At 47.1% G+C, this 26,476-nt stretch overlaps 1 protein-coding gene across 1 annotated transcript in view; it reads right to left on the minus strand.

The window, feature by feature from the left end:
- Positions 1-8,040: 8,040 nt before the first annotated feature.
- Positions 8,041-26,476, minus strand: part of Pfdn1 (prefoldin subunit 1) — a 53,217-nt gene continuing 34,781 nt past the window's right edge. Inside the window, exon 4 of the mRNA XM_021150814.3 lies at positions 8,041-8,415. Coding sequence (XP_021006473.1) covers positions 8,332-8,415 — 84 coding nt within the window. The 3' untranslated portion in view covers positions 8,041-8,331. The remainder of the gene's footprint in view (positions 8,416-26,476) is intronic.

The following is a 26,476-nucleotide window of genomic DNA, read 5'->3' on the forward strand; positions in this document are numbered from 1 at the left end:
GGTTCCCACTCATGGTTCCTCTAATCTGACCTGAGTGCCAGCTGTGGGCCAGAAGGTACTGGGTAGTTGCTGCTCTCCTGTTCCCTCCCATGAAGTCCCTGCTGGCCCCAGGATCAAAGGACTCTGGTTTTCTGTCTCACTAAACGGAAGCACTATTTGCTAAGGATTTCTTCCCCTTGGGGCGTATCTGAGTGCTCGCCAAGGTCTGCAGCAGGAAACAGCCATTTGGGATTCTCTTTGTGGCTTGTTTCCTTCTTCCATCAGCATGGAAAATTCAGAAATACAAAAGCAGAATGAATTCTTTGTTTTACTTCTGTCAAAAGGCCTTTCATTTTATAAGCATATCTGGATATAGAGCCTCAGGCAGTTTGTGCGCCAGGTGTGGCGTAGTATGAGGGCCTTATCAATGATGTTTGCTGCCATTTGCAAAGCCAAGATCTGCATGCAAACCAGCCAGCCCTGTGCTAAACCGGAGGGCCCTCCACTCTCCATAGCTCTGTCAAGACAAACAGTGCAGTGTGTTAAGACCCTCTGAATGCCGCTTGAGAAACTCGGGGAGGAAACTATATTTCTTCATGTTGAGAACCGTCATTTTTGACCATTTTGACCTTTTCTTCCACAGCATCCTGGGCAATAGTTTCCATAACTTCATCTGATTCTTAGTAGAACAGCCGGAGACTTTTCAAAGAGGTCCATAATTGATCTGCGGGCCTCTGATATAGAAGAGTAGGTCCAGGATGTCAACTCAGTCCTGTCAATCACCCTCTAACTCCTAGCAAAAGGTCCCTCCTTAACTTCTCTATTTAAATACCTGCTTATCATGTTAGTGATAACCAGTTAGTGATCTTCAAGTTCAGTGAAACCTTCCAAAAACTCAGGTAGAGGGGCCAGTGAGAAGGTTCAGGTGGTAAAGGAGTCTACTGTCAAGCCTGACCGCTTGGGTTTGATTCCCAGGAGCCATACAGTGGAAGAAAATAACCAACTCCTGCACATTGTTCTCTGACCTCCACCTGAATGCTGTTGCACTAGAAGAGGGATAGATAACAGCTTCCACAAGCTCGTAGTCAGGTGGGACTCTTGGGGGACAGTGCTTTAGAGGCACTTTACCCTTTACTCTGTAATGACCTTTAAAGATGTGTGTTCACATACATTGTATGTGGAGACCAGAAGCCAGTATTGGCTGCTGCTTCCTCCTCCTCCTCCTTCCTTCTCTCTCTCTCTCTCTCTCTCTCTCTCTCTCTCTCTCTCTCTCGACAAAGTTCCTCTGTGAACTTAGAACTCACCTGTTCAGTTAGACTGGCTGGCCAGTGAGCTCTAGAGATTGCCCTGTCTCACCTCACCAGTGCTAGGATTACAGGGACATATCATCACACTTGGCTTCTGTACAGGGATGCTGGGGATGGAACTCATGTCCCCACCACAATTGTGTGACAGTTTACCACCTGAGCCATCTCCTTATTCCTTAAATGTTGACATCAATTGCTTAGTTTCCTGTTTTCTTTAGAACTTAGTATCTGCATTAGTGATAGTTGTAGACACCACACCCAGGAAGATGTTGCCTTGCCTTGCATCTGTGTGAGGTTCTTTGTTTCATCCAAGGAAATAAATGTCTGAGTATCTCACCCTCCCGGTCCCTGCAGGATCCCATCAGCTAAAGCTGTGTGCACCTGCCTGCTACCCTGATCATTGCTTGTTATCTGTCTGTGTCCCTTCCCCCAACACACACACACTCCTTTCACCTTGTGCCTAGACTGTTGTATCACCCTTTAATCACATGAAACTACACTTAAAAATGTCTTAATATGGATTGCTGAAAGCCCCTTCCCTCACAGACCCAGAATAAGGAAACCTGTATTTTCATGATTTCTCCTATATAGGGTGTCACCTATTAGTTCCTACTAGGTCCCACCAAACACCTCACCTCATTTTGTTCATAATGCACTTTGTCTGTGCTACTTTCTGGTTATGAGAAGGTCAGAGCTGTGACTTCTTCCATATTATTAGTGCGTGCGTGGCGGTCAGGATTGGAACTGGAGCATATGTGCATAACCACCATCATTCTCAGAGAACCAAGCAACGAGGGAGGAGTCGGGCAGCTGAGGAAAGCTTCCTTGAAGGGTCAGCAGGCCTGGGGGAAATTTGCTGTCACAGTTGAGTACTGGAGCAGGTCCTTATCAGGGGATGGGCTCTGACTCCACAACACATTCTGGAGCAGGGCAGGAGCCAGATCTTGACCAACAATGCTGACCTTCGTTAGCTTCAAACGGGAACCAGAGGCACAGGAAGATCGGCTTCTCCCTCCACAACAGCATGTCCCATGGCACCTGTACTGTAGCCAGACTGATGTGCACAGCCCAGGTCTAGGAGGCAGTGGGGTGGAAGGAACAGGGAAGGATCTGCCTTTAACTATATAGTCTCAGCAGACTTTTTGACACTCCGAATCTTTATCATGGCCAAGGCGATCTCAGTTCTACACATCACTTGGCATCTGTCTCCAGCTTGGAGGCTCACAGCTGCCTCAGACTCTAACCAATCTCGTCCCTGTGCATGGCTAGAGGGGGCAGTGCAGACCTAGATATTAGGCTAGCGCAACTTGTACAGATGCACCCAGTTGTGTTTTAGAGTTTGGGGACAGGGCCCCATTGTGTAGTGTAGCCTTTTGTGTGCTGTACTGCCCATTGCCTGTGTTTTGTTCATCCAGAACTGCTGCTCACAGATGTGCGAGTGCAGAGTGCTAACTAGCAAGCTGACCTGGGTGACTGATCCCTGGCAGGATTGCTTTGGGGCTCACCTGGATGACCCAGTGGTTCCCTAGTTTACTTTAGCCTCTCGGCTGCACTTGTTGAGCCTGGGGACAGGACCCATTCCTGTGCTTATCTTCCCCACACCAGTCCATGACCATGGAAGCAAGTGGGTGGCAGTCAGTCAGAGAAGTCCCAATCAGTGAGAAACTACCTTCCGGCTCTGTCTGGTCTGCCTCCGAGAATCTTAGGACACTGAAGTAGGGAGAGAGTAATTGAGGAGACTTGGCATTCTCATGATTCAGTTTCATTGAAGCGATCGTGAGGTTAGAGGTGAAGCTTCTGAGAGCAGCTTGAGACAGAAGAGTGGAAAAGACACAGGGACTGAGAACAGCCAGACTCAGCGGGCAAAGGGATCTGTGGTCATGGAACCTGGCTGAGGCTGCATGTGGAAGCATCTCCTAACCTCTCCCACCCTCAGCCTTTGAAAGCGTCTAGAGGAGACATTACTGACAAGCTGCTGAGCTGAGCTGGGGGGGCGGGGGGGAGAGAAGAGCCCGTCCCACTGCAGTCCTTGTGGCCACAAATACCCTCCCTCACATGCTTGATTTTTGCTGTGGGCTGAGCGGGTACCTTAAGCAATGGGGCACCTTTGTGCTAGCAATAAATAATGTCACCGGCATGAGTATCCTCCTCCATGGGGTGAAGCAGAGCCCCTTTGGCCTGCATGAGAGGTACAAGCCATTCTGTTTTGAGGCTCTATAATGATAACACTTAAGATTTCTCCTTTTATCTGCCTCTTGGTCTACATGGTTGAGAAGCATTCTGGAATCTTCTGGAATCTCAGGAAGACTAGTTAGCTGCCATCTGTCTGTCTGTATGCCTTATGTGGGGGGGTGGCAACCAAGATTCCACTAGTGGCACTCCTCATGGGTCACTGCCTGTGCGCTCCTGACAGTAGAGGACAAACCCCTCTAGGGAACCTGTCTCTGGGCTGGAACATATCGCTTCAAAGTGCAGACTTCTTGGTGAAGGTTCTTGCTTCCTGCCCGCCTGCCCACCCGCCCTGCCTCCTCCGTGCTTAGGCCACACTGTTCAGATGTACTCACAAGCATGCACAAGGACTTGGAGACTCTAGCATACCAGAGCCTTAATCATTTAGAAGGTCAGAGTAGAGCAAGTGAAGGCTTCAGATGTCAGGCTGACATCACCTGAAGCCTTCACACACATTCTGGTGACTCATCCCTGCCCTGTCCTACTTGCCTACCCTTGTAGGCCTGTGAGGCTGGAGACTATCCTGGAACTAACGGGCTTCTGGTGTGATATGTCAGGTGGCCTGGAGAAAGACCCCAGGGATTGTTAGATAGGCAGTTGGTCACAAGAGACTGTGTGCCTCCTGGCATGGCCCATCTAGCATAAAGACAAGAGGCCCTGCCTATAACCATCTGAGTCCTCCCAAATTTGTTCTGCACCCAAGGCTTCGGGGGCCATTCTGACCTTTGGGTCCCACCCTGTGCGTTCCTACCCCACCACCAACTCTTGTATTTACACCCAGGTGGCACAGTTCTAGGTCCTTGATCTTCTGAAGACTATACCAGGCTGGGGCCAAGAAGACTGACAGCTGGTTCAAGTTGGAAGGATGGCTTCAACAAAGGAGGCAAAGCAGTAAGGGAGTTTACATCTGATGTCACCCTAGCCTAGTCATAGAGCCTCACAGACCCTCTTGCCTGGGACCAATACAAAGGCCCCTACTAGTGGTTAAACAGAATAACACCTGTGACCTTAGTGAATGAATGAGGTTAGTCCTTTGATTGAAAAGAATGGAAGCCAGTTTCTTAAGTCCTAGAAGCACAGGACCTAGAATCGAGCCTTTGTCCCAAGTCTGGCCACAGGGGGGCACTTGATCTCCAAGGAGGATCTCCAACTGAACAAGCTGTAAAAGGCAGTTACCAGGACAGTCCATCTGACTGGGTACAGAACACCTGGCTGGAGCCATCTCTGTGGCAGCACCTGCTTGCTGTCTGACCAGCTGGCATTCTCAGCTCAGCTTCAGGACTTACCCACCGAGCACAGAATACATGACTGATTTGATAGTGGGAAGGTGTGAGAATTCTCAAGGCAGATTCCCTCATAGAGGTGACAGGGACAGTGGCAACATAGAATAGAGAGCTGTGAGGCTCCTAGATGGATAGAGTCCTGAGGCAGAGCCCAGGCTTTACAGTCAGTAAAGAAGACACCCTCTGGAAATGCAAGGCCCTCTCCCGGGAGCAGGTGGGTGTCTAGAAGATGGCTGTTGGAAGATTTACCATCTCTAGGCCCATGCTGTGAAGCTCTGGAAGTCCTTCTTCCGACTTACTTGTGGGTCAGTTACTGCTGCTTTGGTTAACTTGAAAGCAAGAGGCAGGTAGGAGACTTTCAGACCCCACCTTGTCCCTATCCCATCCTCCTAGCGTCTGTGACAGGGAGGGGGAGTCAGAAAAGCTTTTGGAAGACTTGTCGTCCTCTGGAAATGGATGCCTTGGGCATCTTTTAACCTCCATCAGCAGTCTGGGAGGGATGAGCTGGAGGTTTCCAGGCACTGGTGAGACCTGGCAGCAGTGACCTTGGCTGATCTGGAGAGGCAGTGAAGGAAGCAGGACCTGGTATTTGTGTTGATGTAGCTGAGCAAGCTCAAGGTCCACTGGGTCTCACAGGACGGGCAGCAGGACTATGCCCAGTGCCTGCCCCTCAGGGAGAGCAAGGGCTGGATGACACTATGCGGTGGGCTTTTCACTAAGTCTTGGCATGGTGAGCAACCTCCCCGATGGTTAAAAGCTGGAGACTGAGTGGTCTAGGGTTAAACCTGTGCCAGATCCCTAATACGCCAGGGCACACGTCCCAGAGCTGCTAAGGTGTAAACAGAAAACACAGGACCAGGCCAGCTTGCATGGCTGGTCCGATTCATAAAACCCACAAATTCTCTGTTGTGCAAGTTTGACGGTATGGATTTGATGAGGGTTCTAAGCTCTAAGCTTGCCCCTAGGGCAAGAGTAACTGAGGTGTCATCAAATGTAGGCTCAGACTTGCAGCCCCATTCTGAAGGCTTCCTGCAGTCTGCACTCCCTGCCCCATGTGCTTTACAGTGTAATTTGCAGCTGAGTATCACTCATTTTTACCTTTGGGGGAGGGGGTTATTGCTGTTTGGTCTCTGTGGGGTTTTGGCTGTCCTGGGACTTAGATATCCTCCTGAGAGCTGGGATTAATGGCATGTGCCACCACTGCTTGGTGGGGTTTTTTGTTTTGTTTTTTTATTCCAGATCATTCCTTTAAAATACAGATTTTAATTCTGCTTGGCTTAGCTGAATCTGCAGGAGTGTTCCCTCACATCACACACACACACACACACACACCTATGTAGTGTAGGGGACAGTGCTTCCAGGCTTCTCAGCTATTTAAGGGTCGCCAGCTTCACTGCCTTGCTTAGGTCATTCTATAATGTCCCTAGTATTCATTCCCAGGAGGAGGAAGGTTGTTCTCAAGTGATGGGAGGAGAGAGGCCGCCTTCCTCTGTGCGTCCTGGGCAAACACAGGAGAGACAGGCTGCATGGCGTCACTGCTGTCACTCTTCTCTGCTCCTGGGAGGCGACTGAAGGCCTGAGGTGTGTACCAGACCCATCTCACTCTCACCTTCCTTCCTTTTCCAGTGTATGTGGTGGAAGACCAAAGAAGAGACGACCTGGGCCCATCCACCTGCCTCACAGCCTGCTGGACTGCTCTGTGTTGCTGCTGCCTCTGGGACATGCTCACCTGATCACCTGATGAGCCCAGCTCTTCTGCTTGGCCGCTCTGCGCCACCTCCGATAAGTGTGCCTGGTCCCATCTCTTCTGATTGCTATAAAGTGGCTAGCTCTGCGCAGACACCTCCACTTTCTGTCCTATGGAGTTTTAGATTAGTGAAGGGTTACTGCTACTTAGTTCAGTGACTTGATCTTTTTAATGTTCAAAACTCATTTCTTACTGATCTTTAACAAATGTGCTAAATAATTTACTTTTTTTGGCCAAAGGCTTAGTTATGAAATATATATTTATAATGTTTAAATTATGCACTCAAGGTAATGGCAATATGTGACACACTACTAGATCTCTCTGCTCATACCCTTTATGTTTCAATAAATCTGTCCAAAATCTGGCTGTGTGAATTATTCCAGGTAATCTAACCCACCATGGGGCTGTGCTTCTGAATCTCCCAGATTCTGTTATATTCCATCCGCCAAGGCTCGTAAGATGTGAGCAGGTCAGCATGTGATACCTACTGTCCACTCACAAAGAGGAGCTTTTCTTCTATTCTGGCTACCTCCTAAAAGTGTGCGGTCCATGACCCAGTGTCAAAGATGGCTCAGGCAGGCATATTTACCAACACCACTTAGACTTGCTTTTGCTGGGGCCCTGGGAAAGGGACCTCTGGGTGACTGTGGACTGCCCAGGGCTGCTCTCCAGAGTCCATAATCACAGAGTAAACAGTTCAGAGGCTCTTCCTGTTCCCACCCACACTCCTAGTTAACCAACCTGTTCTTCTCACATTCAGCCACAGGGTGTCGCTAAGCTGTCAGTCTCCTTGGCTACAGAGCACCAGGGCAGCCTTGCCTGCTGTCATCTAAAACAGCAGAGGAAGGCAGGCAGGGTTCAAGGAGAGGGGGGTGTACTTCCATCCCTTAGAAAGTGAAAGTTGAAGCTGGCTAGATGAACTCATGTCTCAAGAAACAATGTTATATCTTTACACACTGGATCAGTGCTCCCAATTAAAGCCCACCACCAAATAACACCCTGGCTGCACTCAGCAACTATCCCAGGAGTTTGTGTAATGGCCAAGTGCAAGGCAAGAGGAAGGAAGGGAGGAGTTCTGAGTATTTACTAGTCGTTTTCGTTCTAAATACTTAAGTTTACATCTAGTTTTCAGTAACAGTTGTGTTTAACTGACCTGCAGTAAAGTTCCTGAAAGCTGCACAGAGAGTGAGCTGTCCTGAGCACTAGCAGGCAGGGCTACGGGCACACCATGGCCAGACAGGGCCAGAGCCCAGACATGCTGCTTGCCACTGAACTTTGTTTTGGAATTCTGGGGAGAAAACAGGGAAGGAACCCTGAAGCCAACTGTGGCTCTGTCCTGTCCGCCACACCTATCAATTTGTCATCTTCTTCCTCCTATGCTCTATACAGAGGCCCAGGAGTCACCTGTCAAAGGACAGAAAGGGGAGGAAAAAAGGGACACAAGCTGAGGAAGACACTTGCCTCTCTCTCCTCCGATGGAGGAAAGCACATGTCATAAAGGAAAGACATAGCTTTTTATTGGTCTAACCTGGTCTAACCCACATGCCTAGTGAGAGGCTTGGACAGCTTTCTCCATCTGCCCCCCAGTCCTCCCTCTGTTGAGAGCTCCTGGCTTGCCCCAGGAAAGAAGAGTGTCCTGAGCAGGGGTTGGCAGACATTCAGTTGGGACCTGAGGGGCTCAGGGTGGAGAGATGGGGCCGCTGGGCAGAGGGAGGGCAGTACCCTGCACAGCCCCTGCTGTGACAGGATGTGAGGGATCAGAAGGGAAGGCGCTTCCCAGCAGCTCCTACTGTGCCCTCCGAGCCATCAGCATCTCCCGGATGTTGTCCTCAGCCTCCTTGACGCTCCGCTCCAGGTAGGACTTCTTCTGCTGCAATATGAGAGAGAAGGGTTAGGACCAAGGTGAGCAGGTATAGACAGTCTTTACAAACACATGTTCTGGTGTCCTCCCTGGACAGTGATAGCAGACATGCTACCAAATAAGAGACAGATAAGCTCACCTGTCCACAGCATTCTGCTCAGACCACGGGAGGACCTGGCCAGGTATAGGGAGCACAAAGGCCCCGTAGAGGGCAGGCCATAGCATCTTTTCCCCTAAAGCAAGTACATGACATTATACAGATGAAGGCCAGAAAATTCCAGGACAAAGCTCCTGCCCCACAATGGACTGTCTCCTCTGAGGGCTTTCTATGGTCTGAGCCCGGCACCCACAGCCTCTGGTGTACAGAGCAGACAGCATGCACCACCCTGTCCATGAGCCCAGTCAACTGCACATCTCTCTCAGGCAGCTAGATGAGCCAGGCTGCAGTCTGCTTTTCTAATGCGTCTGCTGCTGCCGCCACGATCCAGAACAGTGACACATGGGTAAAGCAGGCTGGTGGAAGCTCATCTTCTCTCCTAAATTAAAACTCTCAACTTCCACAAAGAAACAACTACTTTCAGAAGCCACATCAGGGCTGGGACCACAAAGATTAGTCAAAGGAAATGATGTATATACATTTTTTGTCCTGTGCTCATCCCAAAAGCATGGTGGCTTTACCACAGGCTCCTGCCCTGGGAACAAAGTTGTGGCTGTGTTCCCTCTTAGGAGACAGGCCAGTGCCCATTAGAGGAATAGTACCCGTCTTCAAAGAATACTCGGAACCACTCCCGAGGGACGTGACGGAGGGACCTGCACTGGGGCTGCTACAGCCAATCCAGGTGACACCGGTGCCCTCCACATTTCACAAAAGGTGCCTATATGGCCCAGGGGAAGTCTCCAGTGGAGGGCTGGTGGCCACACATCATTGTCCTTCTAGAGGCATCACAACCTGCTGACAGACCTTCCGGACCTGCTTGCTTGGGACGTGAGGGTACAGACAGGAAAAGAGCCTATCTACAAGGTGCTCATTTGCACCAAAGCTCTAATATATAGTCTCTAAGTCTCTGCCTTAAACTTCTCCCACTATGGCCAGATAGCTGTCAAACCACGCATTCCAAGGCTCACTCTGCAGAAGCAAAATACAAACCTGTACCAGCTCTTGTGAGCCCATCTCTAACCTGACCTTACCCTGACTCATTTCCCATCTGCCAACTTGCACCCACTTCCTTACAACACCAGGAGCCCCATAAAAACCATCAGGACTGTGACAATTGGTCGGCCCCAACTGTGGACTGTTGCTATGGAATTTTCCTTAAGTACACTGCTAACACTGATATGGCCTATCACTGTGATAGACTGGGGACTGAACTTCCTTTGATAAACAGCCCATAGAGTTTACTTGTGAGTTAAGAGGCACATACTGATGACTGCTGGCTCATCACTGAAGAATGTGCCCACACAGGATAGCAGTCATAGTGCCACATGCCACCTGGACACCTTGGACCCAGCCTCATGAGAAGTGCTGGGTGCTGACAGAGCTGGTGGAGGAAGCAGGACTTTCCCAGCCGTAGCTAGTACTCAGGGACCTGGGTCTGGTGCTTTTGGTCTGACAAACTGCTGACACAGATGGCAAAAACATAAACTTAAAATCAGCAAGGGCCACTTCATCCTGCCCAGGTTTCCAAACAAATGCAGATTATAATCTTCAGCATCAATACAATATCCCAGAGCATTTCTCCCTTCACTCTTTCATGAATTTTATACTAGTATAACCCAAGCTCTTCAAGTTTAAAAAAAAAAAAAAAGGCAGACTGGGGGCTAGAGAGCTGGCTCAGCAGTTACAAGCACTGCACTGGCTGCTCTTTGCAGAGGACCCAGGTTCAGTTCCTAGCACCTACATCATAATACCATCCATAACTCTAGTTCCAGGGGATCAAATACGTTCTTTTGATGTCCTTGGACACCAGAAACACATATAGTATGCATACATATATGCAAACAAAGTACATGCGTGGTGCACACGGTATGGAAACGTATTTTTTAAAAAGATAGTGTAAATAAGCTTATCTTCCTTAAGACTCATTGTCTGGTTGGCTTTTATTTTTAGAAACAGGATTTTCCTATGTAACCTGAACTGTCCTTGGTACTCCATGTGTAGCCTAGGCTGGCTCTGAACTTGCAGCAGTTCTCTTGCCTCACGTCTTGCAAGGGCTGGGGATTACAGGTATGTGCCATCAAACCCAGCCCTTTAAATCTTTAAATAAACTGAATGGACAATTCTTTAAAAATAAATAAATAGTTCAATAATGGAGGTTTTCTAAGTACTTCAATAGTTCCTGTCTCCACATCAAGAATAACTAAGCCCAAATGATATCCAACCCACTATGTGAGGTGAACTGCTGTGAGGTAAACCTATCTCACAAATCGTGCCCTGAAGTTCTGATCCCTGCTACCCCTGAAACCGCTCTTAATCAGGAACAGAAGTCTCCAGATTCCACCCCATTATGGATTCTAAATCCAGTTAATGTCCTTGAAAGCAGGTGGTATAAAGAAGGGCAGAGAGGGAGAATGGCATGTGTGCTCTAAGTAGACACTTGAGTGGTTGGTCTATAAGAAAGCTGGAAGAGGGCTGGAGAGATGGCTCAGCCATTAAAGGCTAGGTTCACAACCAAAAATATAAGAAAGCCGGAGGAGTTAAACAAGCATTCTTTCTGCAGCCCTTCAAAAGAAGCATTGGCCCATTATACCTTCATTCTGGCCTCCAAGAAATGGGAAAAGATTTTTTAGAAACGTATGAATTTGTAGTGACTATAGCTAAGAAATCAACACAGAACATGAGAAGAGATGTGTCCACAAATACTTCATACCAAAGGCTCTTCTGGACCTAAAGGATCCTATACTTCTAGCCACATCATTTGGCAAATGTCTCTATAAACATTTTTATGCTGGAATCATACTTCTCTCAAAAACAACTGCGAGAAAACAAACCCAACCAAAAATGTACACGAAACCATCACAGAGGATAAAGAAAATGAAGGAACCGAGATTTAGCTAACCTTCTCTCCCTTGACTTTCTGTAGTTACTTCCTAAAAGGATCACAAAGTCAGAGCCACCCCTTTCTGGGACAGCAGCTCCATTCTTGCATTGGGTCTGGACAAAGCCACTGTGCACCATCGGTGAGTCTGTCACACCCTGCTAGCCCTGTCTCAGAACGTATCCAGAACCTTCATGAAGTGACTGTCTTCTCCTGACCTCCTCATTGAGGCTGGGGTCTTCCTTTTACACGCAAAGCTTTCTCTCCACCAGCTCTCCATCTTAGAGTGAAAGTCAAAGCTATTTCGTCTGTGGGCTGCTAAAGCCAAACATAAATCTGCAGGCTGGGGCCATGAGCGATGCAGATTAAGGCTGGTTGGCTTTGTCTGGCTCACAGGCATCCTTCAAGTGTAGAAATGAGCTCCTTGGTCTCTCCCCCAGGACCTAATCATTCCCCAAACCAGCTCTTCCAGACCTTTCTCAAGTGTTACCTTATCTGAGAAGGAAACGTCTAGTGGGCAGAATTTGGTTCTCTCTGTGCCTGGGTCCTAGAGTCTAGGATGGCCGGCCCCTGCATAGCAGCAGCTCATGCTGGTTGAAGTGGTGCATGCACCGGGAAAGCATCTTGGGAATACTGGTCCACTCACTGGTCCTTTTTGTTTCCCTCCCAAGTTCAATAAATAGGGAGCATGCACCAGAGGAAGCAAAGGCAGAGAGAGATTGTTCTTCACAATGGCTTTCCTGTTTGGGCTTTGGCCTCTACCCTTTTGCCCCTGGATATATATAGATTTACGACTAAAACTTCTCTGATGTCAACAGAGACCTCAGAGCCTTGATCTCACAACAGAGCAGGCCCTTAGGCTTTTAGCGGGTCAACAGCTATAGCTATAAAGCAAACCTTTTCAAGTTCCTGCAGTTTAGACTCTGGGATCTGTAAGAAACTACCCCATCTGGTGCCAGACCCTCTGCTTCTGTGGACTGCACACAGACAATGGTCACCTGTAAGCTCCAGGGACCCCGGAACCCACCTTCCCACAGCAGTCCTGGGAAAGGCATGTGCTGTCCTGACTGCAGCTGTCACCTGCCTGGCACACAGTTCCTTTCGTAACCCTTCCCTAGGGAATTCTCTCGGGCCATCAAACCACAGAGCTCTGGGTGCAGTGACATTCTTGTGGGACCTTCTTTTGATTAAGAATTTCTGAGACTTCCTGCAAGGCTCAGCATAGCTAGCTAGGGAGGTGCCACTGTTGAACTTACTGCCCACAGAGGGACATCTGAGACTGGCTTTTCAGTCTCATCAGAGGGACAGGGCTCAAGTACCCACAACTTCGCCGACATGACCCAATCTCTTAGACTCTTGAGGTAATTCACCCATGACTCTCTCCAGGTTTCTCTTAGGAATGAACTCTCTCCTAAACCTGCACTTTCCCTCCTGCGTGTTGTGCCCTGGGTATAAAAAAGAAGGTTTGAGGGCTTTCTTTCTAATACCATGTAGCTTGGTTTGTTTGTTTGTTTTTTAGTCCAGGATGGCTTTGAACTCACAATCCTCCTGCCTCAGCCTTTCAAGTGTTGGGAACATGTGTGCAGCACCACACTAGCTATCAGGTTCTTGTCTCTGATCCTCTCCCCTCTGGGGTTTTGACATCTCTCCTCTCTATGCCTCTCAATTTTCCCTCAGCCACAGACTCTTAAACATTAAAGTAAAACATAAAATGGAGAAATGGAGAGAGGAAAGACACGGTGGATCAAAGCCTCCAGCCTATGCCTCCAATTCAAGCTGCAGGGGCAACAGACAAGACTGTCTTCGACTCTTCTGCATCAGAGATTTGGGGAGGCTCCTGTTCTCAGAGACCCTCGGCTCTGAATCTGTCCTACCACAGCCAACACACTTTCTCCTGTGGTGAATCCCAGGATCTGCCAACTTCAAGTTTTCCTACTAATCAGAAAACTGAAGGCAAAGGCTACTTCATCCTCATCTGTCCCTTAACATTCCAGATTAAAAGTCTAAGAAACAAGCACGGTGGCTTATACCTATGAACCTAGCACTTGATTGTTATTTAAAAGACTACAAGGGCTGGGGGTGGTGGCGCATGCCTTTAATACCAGCACTTGGGAGTCAGAGGCGGTGAATTTCTGAGTTCAAGGCCAACCTGGTCTACAGAGTGAGTTCCAGGACAGCCAGGGCTACACAGAGAAACCGTGTCTCAAAAACAAAAAAACAAACAAACAAAAGACTAGAGAGGGGGAGAGGAGGAAGAAGAGGAAGGAAGAGAGGAAGAAGAGGAAGAACAAGAAATAATTTTTTAAAAGGTTGGAGAGATGGCTCAGCTGGTGGTATGGATTGTCAGCACTTCATATAGCACAAAGATCCTAAGATCTCTGCAGTAGAGAGTAAGAGACAGGATGACCCCCTGACCAGTCAGGCAGGCAGGCACATCTACAAGCTCCAGGTTCCCTGAGAGAGCCTGCTTCAAAGGATAAGGTAGAGAGCAACTAATGAGGGCAGCCAACGTTGACTTCTGGCCTCCACCTACACTCACACACACTGGCGCACATGCACAAACACGCACACACAAACACGGCCACAGATTCTTCATTTCTCTCAGTCTTTAGAAGTGCAGCTGGTCACAGGGTGGCATGGCAGCTGCCCACCACAGTGAGGCTGGAAAAAGGCCAAGCTGTGCTAAAAAGGTAAGGGAGTCTATCTTGGCAGACAGCAAACCAATGTGGAAGGCAAGAGGGAGAGAAAGCAAAAGGAACAGACAAAAGGCACGAGCAGGAAGTCAGGAGGCAGAATGAAAGGCCTCTGCAGCCCGTGGGAGCATCTTTGACACAGCAAGGACGTCCATGACCTGAACGGATGAAGACAACATCACAAAGGCAGGAAGTCAGGGTTTGACGTGAGAAACAGGTAATGACCATCTGCAACTCCCACCGAAGATGCCAGGATCCATGGGGACTGCACAGCTACAGCACTGAGGGAGGGACAAGCTCAGAGAAAGCAAGCAGCTGCCCAGCAGGGTCCAGTACCTGCATCTTCTAGAAGCTATGTTAGGAACGCCTTTGGAAGCTATTGTGCTGAAGGACAGGAGCCTGCAACTTGTTCAGTAAGCAGACAGTGTGGCTTTCCTGAGAAGCTGACACTGCTCCACACCAAGCCAGCCGGATCCCCTGCTCCCCGTTCAACTCAATCCACCATGACAAAGTGCCATACTGCTCTAGCACCTTTCTTCTTCCAAACCACTGGCTACCCCCTCAGGCTCCCTGAGGCTATGTGACCTCCAAGGCTACCTTCCCTGACAACCTCCATTTAAGCTGTACAAAAACCCAGGCTATCAGACACCCCTGGAGGGACAAGGGTGAAGGAAGGCTTACAGGAGTGCAGAGGCAGTGGGGACAGCTTGTCCAAAGCAAATGGCACCAACAAGCTCAGCCAAAAAACCATCACTAGGAGGAGACGAAACCCTGTGCTTCCCATCCCAGAAGCAAGCATCGGCAGGGCGCTGTCAGAAATGCCCCAACCACTCACTGAATCAGAAACTCTGGGTCGAGTCCAGTAATCTGTGTTTTTACAGCCACCCAGTGATTCCAAAACCTGCTGAAGTCTGGGAGCCACTGTCCAAATCGGAATCAGTAAGTTTTTCCTCTGCAATGCCAGACAATAAATAGTTTAGGTTTTATGGGGTTGTCTGCAACTGCGGCACAAAAGAAGCCGTCGACAATGTGTGGACCAGTGGTGTGATCTAAGGAACAGCACAGCTGGCCTTCAGGGACACACAGGCCAGCCCTTCAGCAGCTGTAATTTGCTAACCTCTCTCCTGGGTGGTAGAGACTCAGTGAGAGCTGACAGACACGACAGTCTCCACTCAGTCCTTTTCCCTCGCTCGCTCGCTCGCTCGCTCGCTCTCTCAGCTCACAGAACAACTCTGCCCACTTTCCTTTGGCAACCGTGGTGTCCGCCTGACTCTCAGCACCTGACTCCCAACTGCCGGGTGAGCCTCGTTCCCTGGGCTCTCTGCCTTCCCTCACACCGACACTACCCCACGCTCCTCCTGTTCCTCATCAGCCACGCAGCTCAGGCGCTCCACCAGACTGCACAGCTACAGCTCCCGAGCCTGCTCCTCACGGCCCGCTCACCACCACAGCCTCGACCTCCTGTGTGTCTGACACCACACTCTACCATGTCCAGAATGCCAGCCACCATTTCCCTTTCCTACCTACCTACCTACCTACCTAGCCTAGCTGCCACAGACTAGCAAAGGATTTGTAAATTTTCTTTAAAAAATAAAAATAAAAAGGTTCTTTTCCATGCACACACTTTTCTCCTTTACCCTCTCCCCCTGTTGCATCTATCTGTCAAAATGCCAGTCTATATTAAACCTATCCATGCCTATAGTGGCTAGGAACTGCTGGAAGAAAACACTCCACAGACCATGGCCCTCAAAAGACACTCTGTGACCAGCAACCCCATTAAAGCCTGTCCACCTGTCCGCACTCCAAAACAAGTTCACACTTTTTGTCTCTGATTCTCAAACTGTACTCCACTGTCTCTCGGCTCACCAATGAGGGGAAGGTAGTAACTACTCTGCTTTCTGCTGCAGAATCAACCTGTGGTGTGCCTGTCCTTTCTCCCCACTGTAAGAATGGACAGTGTCCCAGTGTCTACAGGAATCAAAACCAGCCTCCTACTTAAGCACCGAATCACTGTGTGCCTTCCCAGAAACCCCACTCCCAGCTACCGTTTCTTTCTTCCTAAGCTATTTAAGATCCATCTTGGCAAGGAAAATCATTAAAATGAAATACTGAAAAATGTTTCCTCTGGGCCACCAACACAGCTCAACAGGGAGAAGCACTTGCCACATAAGCTGACAGTCCTGGGAGCCAACAAAAAAAAAAAGAGATCAGATTGGCTTGAACCTACAACCCTGGCGCTCCTACAGAGACAGGAGAATTACCTGGGCATTTGGAACACACAGTGATCCTCCTGCTTCAACATTTGTCGTGAAGCCACTAGATTTTAAACTCTAGTGAGTACAGCACCTCTTCTCACTAAAGCCCAAAATGAAAACTCAGCTTCTCACAGTAGGGACTATGAGTTGTGACCAGACAACAGGCATGCTCGAGATAGGTCGCTTTATCCCCAGAGGCCCAGCGGGTCCAGGGCAGCTGCCGTGAGGCTAAGCATCTGGTCCAGTTGTCTGTGATGTGCAAATACAGTTGTCTGAGATCTGCAATTTTGAGATGTTATTAAGTACAGGATTATAGAACATACATGTAAATGTTGAAAATCTATTAGAGCAGTGGTTTTCAAACTTTCTGATGCTGTGGCCTTTAATACAGTCTCTCATTTTGTGGTGACCCTCCAACCATAAAATTATTTTTGTTGCTAATTCATAACTGTAATTTTGCTACTGTCATGAGTCATAATGTAAATATCCGTGTTTTCTGATGGTCTTAGGTTATGTTATCCCTGTGGAAGGGGTTTCAACTCACAGGTTGAGAACCACTGTGTTAGAGGTTGTTGTCTTTAACAAACAAACAAACAAACAAACAAACAAACAAACAAACAAAAATCCGAGTATCTTTAATGCCAGCACTTGGGAGATGGAGACAGCTGGATCTTTAAGTTCGAGGCCAGCTGATCTACAAAGTAAATTCCAGGACAGCCAGAGCTACACAGAGAAACCCTGTCTCCAAAACAAACAAACAAACAAACAAACACAAAAGACAGCACCTTAATATCGAACAGTGAACAATGAACACGTAAAGAAAAGCAGAGGGATTTAAGAAATACTAGGAGAAAGAGCAACCACAGAGCCTCACCAAGTCCCTCACTGTAGCCTGCACTAGGGTCAGATGTCAGGGAGAAGAACGGACAGAAATGCTTTCCCAACCAACACACCTAGCTTGGGCCTGCAGGCCCTTTACTGAGCTGAGGACTCCAGGACCAGGACCAAGACTGGAAGGAAAGATTATGAATTTTATTTTTACTATGTATAAGGTGCCTATGACATACCCAGGATGATAGGAGATGAAATTAGATTGATCTGAAGTCATGAAGGAGAGCTAGACTAAAGATGTAATTTTTAGGGTTGGGGAGATAGCTCGGCTAGTAAACTGCTTGATGTGGACCTGGGGAGGAAGAGCGGGTGGGTCCTTATTTACAGGCCAGCCAACTCAATCTCCTGGGTGAGCTCCAGACCCAGGAAAGATCCTGTCTCAAAATATGAAGGCTGACTTCTGGTCTCCACACACACATGTGCATGCACACAAGCAGCTGAACACGTATGTGCACCCACAGGAACAAACGAAGAGTGGTGCATACCTTTAATCCCAGCACTGAGTAGGCAGACAAGAGAATCTGAGTTTGAAGCCAGCCTGGGCTACAGACTGAAGTTCCAGGCTAGGCAGAGATACATAGTGAAATCTTGTCAAACAAAACAAACAAACAAACAAAACCAGAAAGTTGGGGAGTATAACTTGGATAGCTTGTTACCTTGGGAGGTTGGCTATGTAACGTAGTTCACAGCACTTGCCTAGGACATGTGGAGCCCTGAATTCAGTTCCCAGTACCACTAAAAGAAGAGAAATCAATCAATCTCTCTCTCTCTCTGTCACACACTCACACACACACACACACACACACACACACACACACACACACATAAGGAAGGCCATGGCAGAAAGAAAGTCAGGCTGACCAGGGCCTCATATCAAGACCCTGTCTAAGAAAGACAGAACAGAAGAAAAGGAGAAGAAGGGAGGGCTGAGGGAAGGGGGCAGAGAAGGAGGATGGGCTGTGGGGGAAGAGAGGGGTGCCATATCCAGTTTCTAGGATATCTTCTACCCTGAGGACTGACCCCAAAGTTTCATGAAAGAAATCAGGTAATATTTTAAGTGTCAAGATCTTTCCAGTGAGACACTGGGCCTTCCCCAGCCTGCTCAGCACATGACTATAATTACAGCTAGCAAATGCTGAGAGGCTGAAATGCTTGGTTCAGGAAATAAAGCAGCCAAGACAATATCCTCAGAGACCCGACAAGGCCAAGGCTGAGAAGCCCATTCCATACAAGGAGGTCAGCAGAGAACTGCTGAGGTCAGCAGAGAACCACTGAGAGCTCATGGATCTCACCGAGTGGGTGCAGTGTGCCTTCTCAGCTGACCATGCCTACACATCACAACTCAAGTCCCTTCATGGGGGACAAATAGGAGCACCTGCTTGTAATAAGGAAAACGCAGACATTCTTTTTTAATAAATCAAGAATGTTCTTAATATATATCACTTTTATTTTTCCAGTATTAAAGGGGGCTCGTGGGCCCGGCAGTTAAGAGTGCTTTGCTCCAGAAGCCTCAGTCCAGTTCCCAGAACCCACGCTGTCTGGTGACTCACAGCTCCAGAGGATCAGACACCCTTTTCTCTTCTCCCTGGGTACTTCACATACATGGCATGCGAGTACATAGGCACACATACACACATAAGCTGTTGTAAAGTTTTTTTAATAAAGAAAACAATGGTCTCAGTAAAAAGGATAGAGGGACTATCAAACTTTAGCAGCAATAATAAAGCCGGTGAGTTCCTGCCTTTCTGTCATAGAAGGAACCAGAAATCAAGTCTTTGGACCAAAGGTCCAGTGAAGCAGAGACGAATAGGGTGTGCCAAAGCAGGAAGAGGAAGCAAAAGCCAACACCTCACATTCTTAGAAGTGGGGGTGTGAGTGACTCAGCTCAGTTGGGGGTAGGACTCATTCATGCAGGTATGTGGACTTGGGGCCCAGCTCCCAGCTCTTGGCTACAAATAAATGAAGAACTGCAGTCTTCTTACAATTCAACAACAAAAGAGCAATTAAAAAACAATCAAAAGGGCTGGCAAGGTGGCTTCAAGGGTAACTGTACCAACCAGAAGCCAAACCAGATGTTCTACGCTCAGTCCCCAGGCTCACAGGGTGGAAGGATAGACTGAGAAATTATCCCTGACCTCAATTAAACTAACCCCCAAAGCCACATTCCACAAAAATCAAAATCCATCAACCCAGGGCGCAGAGGTGACTCAGCAGGTAAAGCTGGCTGGGCTGGCGCCAAGCGCGACACAGCCTATATTCAAGTCCTGGAACCCACATAGTAGGAGAGAACAGACTCACAAAAGCTGTCCTCTGACCCCACAGAGACGGCATGGCATGAGTGCACACACAATATACATGTGCATGCACATTAATGAATAAATAAGAGTGTAGTGAAATTAAAAAACAAAAAACAAAACAAACAAACAAACAAAAAACCCGAGCAATCTAGAGTCAGAAAGAGACGGGCTGCCGTGTGAAGATGGAATTGGGGGAAGGTCACAGGGAGCAAGATGTGCTCTTCTGGGGTGACAAGTATTCTGGGGGCGCAGTAGTGGTGGATACACAACAGCTTTAAGTGCATTTTAACTCAACTACAAAAAGTATCCCCAAACTGATAAACCACACAGGTAAAGCTGCAGCCTCTGTCTGAAAGCAGGTACAAGAGAGAGGAAGTTTCTAGCGGATTATTCCTCAGTGACACCTCAACTGGCCCGCAGCCCACCCAGAAACTTAAGTGATTCATATACAGACTGGCCAGGGGGGGAGAGGCTGACACACTGATTTCTGAAAATTACCTTAATGCTCTAAACAGAAGTACTAAGCACTCAGAGCAGCAAGTAACTATGGAACTCAGCCAACGGACAATCAAGGCTGTGACCTCACTACTACTCTCCAATGGAGTCAACATTTATACAACTGAAAAAATAGAGATACAGCAACCGGAAACCCATAAATGGACCTGGAGCCGGTGAAAACAAGCTCAAAGCCCCGGCAAGCACAGATGCATGAGTCACAGGCACCGCCTGGCTGGTCTGTGTGGGTCAACAGAGGGCAGAAGTGGAGACTACAAATCCACTCCGATATCAAAGGGCTATTTATAAAGCTTTCCAAAAACCCTGGCTCTTGCTTCAGATGGAAAGGAAGGAAGCTCACAGCTATACCTGTCGGCATCATCCCAGAAAACACTGCTCAGTCTCTAAGCTAACGTTCCAGGCAAGACAAGCAAGCAGGACCTTGTTCACAGCCAAGTGCTCTGACGGGAAGATCAGGTCCACATCATAACTTCTCTGTCCACGGTGACTGATACAGAGTTCAGACTATGATGAAATCATTCAATGGACCAAACGTCACAGCTGTAATTTGTCCCCAACTCCACACCCACCCCTGCTACCATGGAACTAGTGTAAACAGATTGGAGTTTCATGTGCTATTAGTTCTGATCTAAGTACTGACATAATACCAATTAAATTTATAATGACTTGAGAGTAATAAAAGAGTCCTTGGCACAATTCTCTATGCAAACATGATTCAAGGGGTGGTTCCATTTTGTCCTTTCTTCAACCCCTAGGTGCTAGGCCACATAGAAACCATGCACAATCTCTTCTGAGAGCTCATGGTTCAAGACAATTATCATTTTATAAAAAGATCAAAAATCCTAGAAAATTCAAGCATTCCACCAGAATGCCTGCATCTTGGACTGACAGAGAACTCAGTAAAGAAAGGAACCTGCGACTCCAGATCTCTGGAACCCACACAGTGGGACAGAACCAAGTTCCACAAGCACACACATGTGCGCGTGCACACAGACCCACAGACACTCTGGTATCCCTCCTTTTCTCTGAATGATTCTAGCACTGCAAAGCACAGGTAATTTTCATTTCCAAACTATGAAAAAAAGACACCAATTCATGAGATGGTTTCCTCTACTGCCCATGGCTACTAAGAAATCAGAGCAGCAGATATCACGTGGGCGTCCTCATGCCCACATCCAGTCAGTCCTCCTGGCCCAGGAGTTCATGTTTCTTGGAAAAGTCTTAAAGCCTCATGGCCATACTTATGTGGGATAAACTATGGTATCAACTCTCGATTCTTCAAATAAAATACAGAGAATGACTTTTTCTTGTGGACTTTCTACAACAGTGTAGAATCAACGAGCTACATCTATTTATGTAGTAGCTAGCACTGTGAAACCTGCTACTGAGTGAACAAACCTAAGTTGTTAAAATATGTGAGTGGCGTGTTATCCACCATGCATATGTGCCGCGAAAGCAGCCAGCACCTTGACAGTAGCTGCTTCTGGCAAACAAGGAGACGCCAATCTCATCAGTACAGTCGGGTTCTGGTGGTGGTGTAGGCTTCTGGGTTTGGATTTTTTAAGTCATTTTGTTTTGTCTTACTGTGTAGCCCTGGCTGGCCTAAAATTCACTATGTAGATCAGGCTGGCCTCCAACTCACAAAGATTTACCTACTTCTGCCTCCAGGGTAGTGAATAAACATTAGGAAATGCCGAGGCTGGGATGTGGCTCAGTGGCAGAGGGCTTGCCTGGTATGCGAGGGGCCATGGTCACTCTTCAGCACAGCCAAAGGAGAAAAGGAAAGTTTTCACTTGCTCTTTCTGCGTGGTGACTACATGCTTGTTTGTTGAGACAGGGTCTCACATAACCCATGTTTGCCTCCAAAAGCACTACTTAGCCAAGACAGGCCTTAAATTTCTGACCTTCCTCTTGAGCGCTGGGATTACAAGCCTGTGTCCCTACACCTGGACTAAATGGCACTGCTGACCAAACAGAACTGAGTTACATCCCCAGTCCCTGACATTGACTAAATTTTGCATATCTATCTATGCATTGTGATTCTTTTCCAATTTAAAAAAAAAAACACTTTTATAAACATTTGATGGTGATATGCAGGATCAGTAAACAGGTGTGAGAAGGCTGGTAAAATGGCACATACCTCTAATCCCATCACTCCAGAAGCAATAGCTCTGAGTTCGAGGCTACCCTGGTCTAGATAGTGAATTCCAGGACACTGGGTGCTACATACTGAGACCCTGTCTCTGAACAAACAAAACAACAGAAAGCGGGTGTCTGTCTAATATCATACATAAATAATAACCTAATGTGCAACGCACAGTACTGGATAGTTCACACATATGTGGGTCGGCATGTTTTATAAGCCATGCTTTTCTTCCTAATCCTACTCCCTTTAAATATGGTCTTGAGAAACTGCTGGCATGGGAGAAAAGGCTTGTCTGCAAAGCACACGTTCTCCTTCTGAGTTTGAGAGGGTCTGTCTACCTCTGCTGACCTGTGACTGTCCGTTCTACCCTTCGCCTATACGCCTAACTCTGGAGTGGTATCAGAAACCATATGATTACTGCACATTATGCCGCCCTCTTCAACCTCATCTTCATCAATAAGGATATATATATATATATATATATATATATATATACACATTTATATATATATATACACACATATATAATATATGATATATTAAAATGATATATAATTTTTTAAAAGGCGAGACTTTGATATTCATCTGACATCCAACTGGTTCCATTCCTGTGGGAAACTTCTTTACTCTCACTTTCACTCCAGTCACTGTTCACACAAGTGTGTTCTGGGCTAAGAAGCAGTAATTTACCCAAGACAGCAATGAGTGAGGGTTATGGTTCTTGTTCTTTTACATCCTACTCCAAGAGTTCATAAGGTCGTGTATTAATACTGAGTGTATCATAGTAAAGAGCATCTAAGACAGGCTAAGATCTTCAAAGGAAACTAAGTTATTTGAACGTTCAAGTTTTTCTTAGTATATCCTCAAATCATAAAGAAAAATGTTTATGTGTGACTGCATAGAGAGAAAAGTATTTGGTTTTGTTCTGTTGTTGTTTTAAGTGCATGAAATAAGAAACTCTACTTCCAGGGTGAGGGATCCTAACACATGGGAGGCTGAGGCAGGAAGACAGAGATTTTCCAGCTTAGCCTGGGCAACAAAGTGAGCCTCTACCGCAATAAACACATCAAACACAAATCTATGCCTATGATATCTCCAATGTCTTCAGTAAAATCTGTGGTGGGCATTTCCAGTAAAAAGGAAAGATGCCTGAAGGTCAAAGGCCCCTAAAGAGATTCTAAATGTCTTCTGCTGTTCCCTCCCTGCAGGGTGTTCATGTCCCATGAACATAATTCAGCTCAGAGCTAACTTGATGTCAACCTTCACCTTCTGCACACCCACGTAAGAACAAACCTACTTCCCTCAGCCATCTAGGCGTGGCCAGCTCTAGGGTCAGAGCGAGTAAGGGAAAGCAAGAAAGGGTATTTGCAGGTCAGGACTGAAAACTAACAGTCCCTAGCTGGGAACGTAGCTCAGTGGCAGAGTGCTTGCCTAGCATATGTAGGGCTGTAAGTTCAATTCCCAGCATCCCAACACACACACACACACACACACACACACAACACACACAGCTTCACATGAACACTAGACTTTCCTCAGACATGTCTAAGCCCTCCATCCAAAAAATGAAAACAATCCATTTTTTGGCCCCAGTGTTAAATCAGTCAAATTCAGACAATTCCTCATCCCAGATGAAAGCAGGAATTATGCAACAAAAGGATTTCTGAGGAGACGGTAGTAACCTGAGAATATGAAAGCCCATGAAAGTCCTCAGGTAAATCAAGAAAAACTGCAAAGCAATAGAAGCATAAGAAAGTCTGCTTGTTTTTCACACAAGCCAGCACTGGGACCCACAGCAGGGACAGGAAAGACATCTACGGATCCTTCAACAGTTTCACAAACATGCAGAGTGGAGAACAGAGCTCCAGGCACAGCTTTCCATGTGAGCACTGTGGCTTAAAACAAAAGTCAGGATGGGCCATGGAGCTGACTCAGTGAGGCCAAGAGCCTGCTGCTAAGCCTGACACTCGGTCTCCTGGACCCAGGTCTGTCAAGGTGTCTTCTAACCACCACACACGAATGGCCACAAGCAGGGGCCTGTGCATGCACACACACAAAATAAGCATTGTTTAAATTTTTAAATTAAATGCAGGTGTACTGGAATCACATATGTGGTTAGCTTTTTAAACAACCTGACTCAAAACAGCTGGTTAGGGCTAAGTACATTTCTTTTCCACACATTCACTTTCCCATTCAAATTACCAACCCTCATTGTTTAATAGCTTTGTCCTCTCAAATTTCTCTCTGTCTCTCTCTCCTCTGTCTCCATTCCCTCCACTATCAAAAGCCATTAGCACAAGGCTACAGCTGCATGGTTAGCCTTTAGCACCAACAGTAAGTGTGCATTTTGAGCCCACTGCTGTGGGTCCCCCAAGTGCTCTGGGGTGTGAGAAAAGGGAGCCTCAAACAATGGTTTGCCTGGTATTCGAAACAAACAGATGAATAAAATCCATTCAGGGAGAATGGAACCAGGTCCCTTTTGCCTTTTCCCAGGAGCCACACTGAACGTCACACTGTGCAGCTCATTGGGGAAGGCCTTAGAACACACTCCCCTTATTTGTTATTTTTAGCAATTTAGTGGACAACGCCTGACAACTAAACATGCCCAGAATAGCTAAAGGGAGGGGGATTATCAGATACCACCAGCAAAAGAAAGCAATAAAGTTATCACTGCCTCTAACCGTAAGGAAGACTCACACGTTCCACATCTTTGCAGCATCGCAGTTGAACCTTTAGAGTCACAAAGAAAAATAGTGTTTCACTATAAAACCCGAGTGGAAACTGATACGGTTTCCTGCACTGGGCACTGGGCCATACTCACGTCGGTTTTCTTAAAAACAAAGGCAGAAGCCGGGCGTGGGGCTGAGTCTCTGCAATCCCAGCACTTGGAAAGACAAGACAGACCCAGAGATCAAGGACAGCCTCAGCGACATAGCAAGTTCATTAGGAACAGGGCTACCCTGAGACCCCACCTCAAAAAACTGTCAGGACTGGCTGTCCAGTGAGACAGCTCAGTGATCAAAGGCACCTGCAGCCGAAGCCTGACTTCAGCACCAAACCCCACTGGATGGAAAGAGAGAACTGACTTCCACAGTCATCCACTGAGCTCTGCATGTGTACTTCAGCGTGCACACAGCAATGTTCAAGCGCACGAGCACGTGTACACACACAGAGATAAATAAATACATGCGATAATATTATAATTGTTTAAAGGAGTGGAATATATGTGTTCATTTTAGAAACTATCACTTGTAAGATGATTACAAACCAAAAGAAGCCCGTAATGAGTAGAGGAGGTCTGCAGGCAGCAGGTGAGAGAGGTGTGTGAAAGGAAGTGAGACTGGGAGCCTCTTCCATTTAATCATAATTAGCAACATAAAATCAACCTGAGCTGGCGGTGGTGGCACATGACTTTAATCCCAGCACTTGGGAGGCAGAGGCAGGTGGATTTCTGTGTTCGAGGCCAGCCTTGTCTACAGAGTGAGTTCCAGAACAGCCAGGGCTACACAGAGAAACCCTGTCTCAAAAAACAAACAAACAAAAAAATCAGCCTGAAACATTCTATTTATAAATGAAATATAGAGGAAGAAAAGGGCTGGTCACTGTGCCACAAGCTTTAATCTCAGCAGTTGGGGGCAGGAGCAGTTTGATATCTGAGCTTAAAGCCAACCTGGTTTACACAGAAAAATCCTGTCCTGAAAAGCCAATAGATAATTTTTTAAAATAAATAAATGAAATATATAACAAAACCATTTTTTAAATGGCACAGGAAATTAAAATGGTGAATAAAGCTTCAACAAAGACCAGAGTCATCTACATCAGCAAATCACTTGAAACCAAAATGAACTGACAAGATATAATTTATAAAATATCCAGGTACAGTCAAACCTAATTCTTTATCAGAGTTTACACAGGGACAAACATGCCAATATTCTAAGGGTTGTGTAATTTGTAAGACCATAAAAGTACTACAAATGAATAAAGCATCTTCCAGTGTATGCGGACTTGTGCATGTGCAGTTAAACACGTGATGGCTAGTACAAACTTGATTTATAAAGAAATTGTGTGTATATGTCTCTGTGTGAGTTCGTGCATGTGAATACAGGCAGGTGCCCTGGAGATGGAGTTAGGCAGCTGTGGTTGTGAGCCATCTGACATGGGTGCTCTGGAAGAACAGAAAGCACTCTCAGTGCTGGGTTAGCTCTCCAGCCCTCGTATGAACTATTTTCAAGCATAT

The sequence above is a fragment of the Mus caroli genome, unplaced genomic scaffold (assembly GCF_978045245.1).
Source record: "Mus caroli unplaced genomic scaffold, Mus_caroli_1 scaffold_19, whole genome shotgun sequence".
Lineage (NCBI taxonomy): Eukaryota > Metazoa > Chordata > Mammalia > Rodentia > Muridae > Mus > Mus caroli.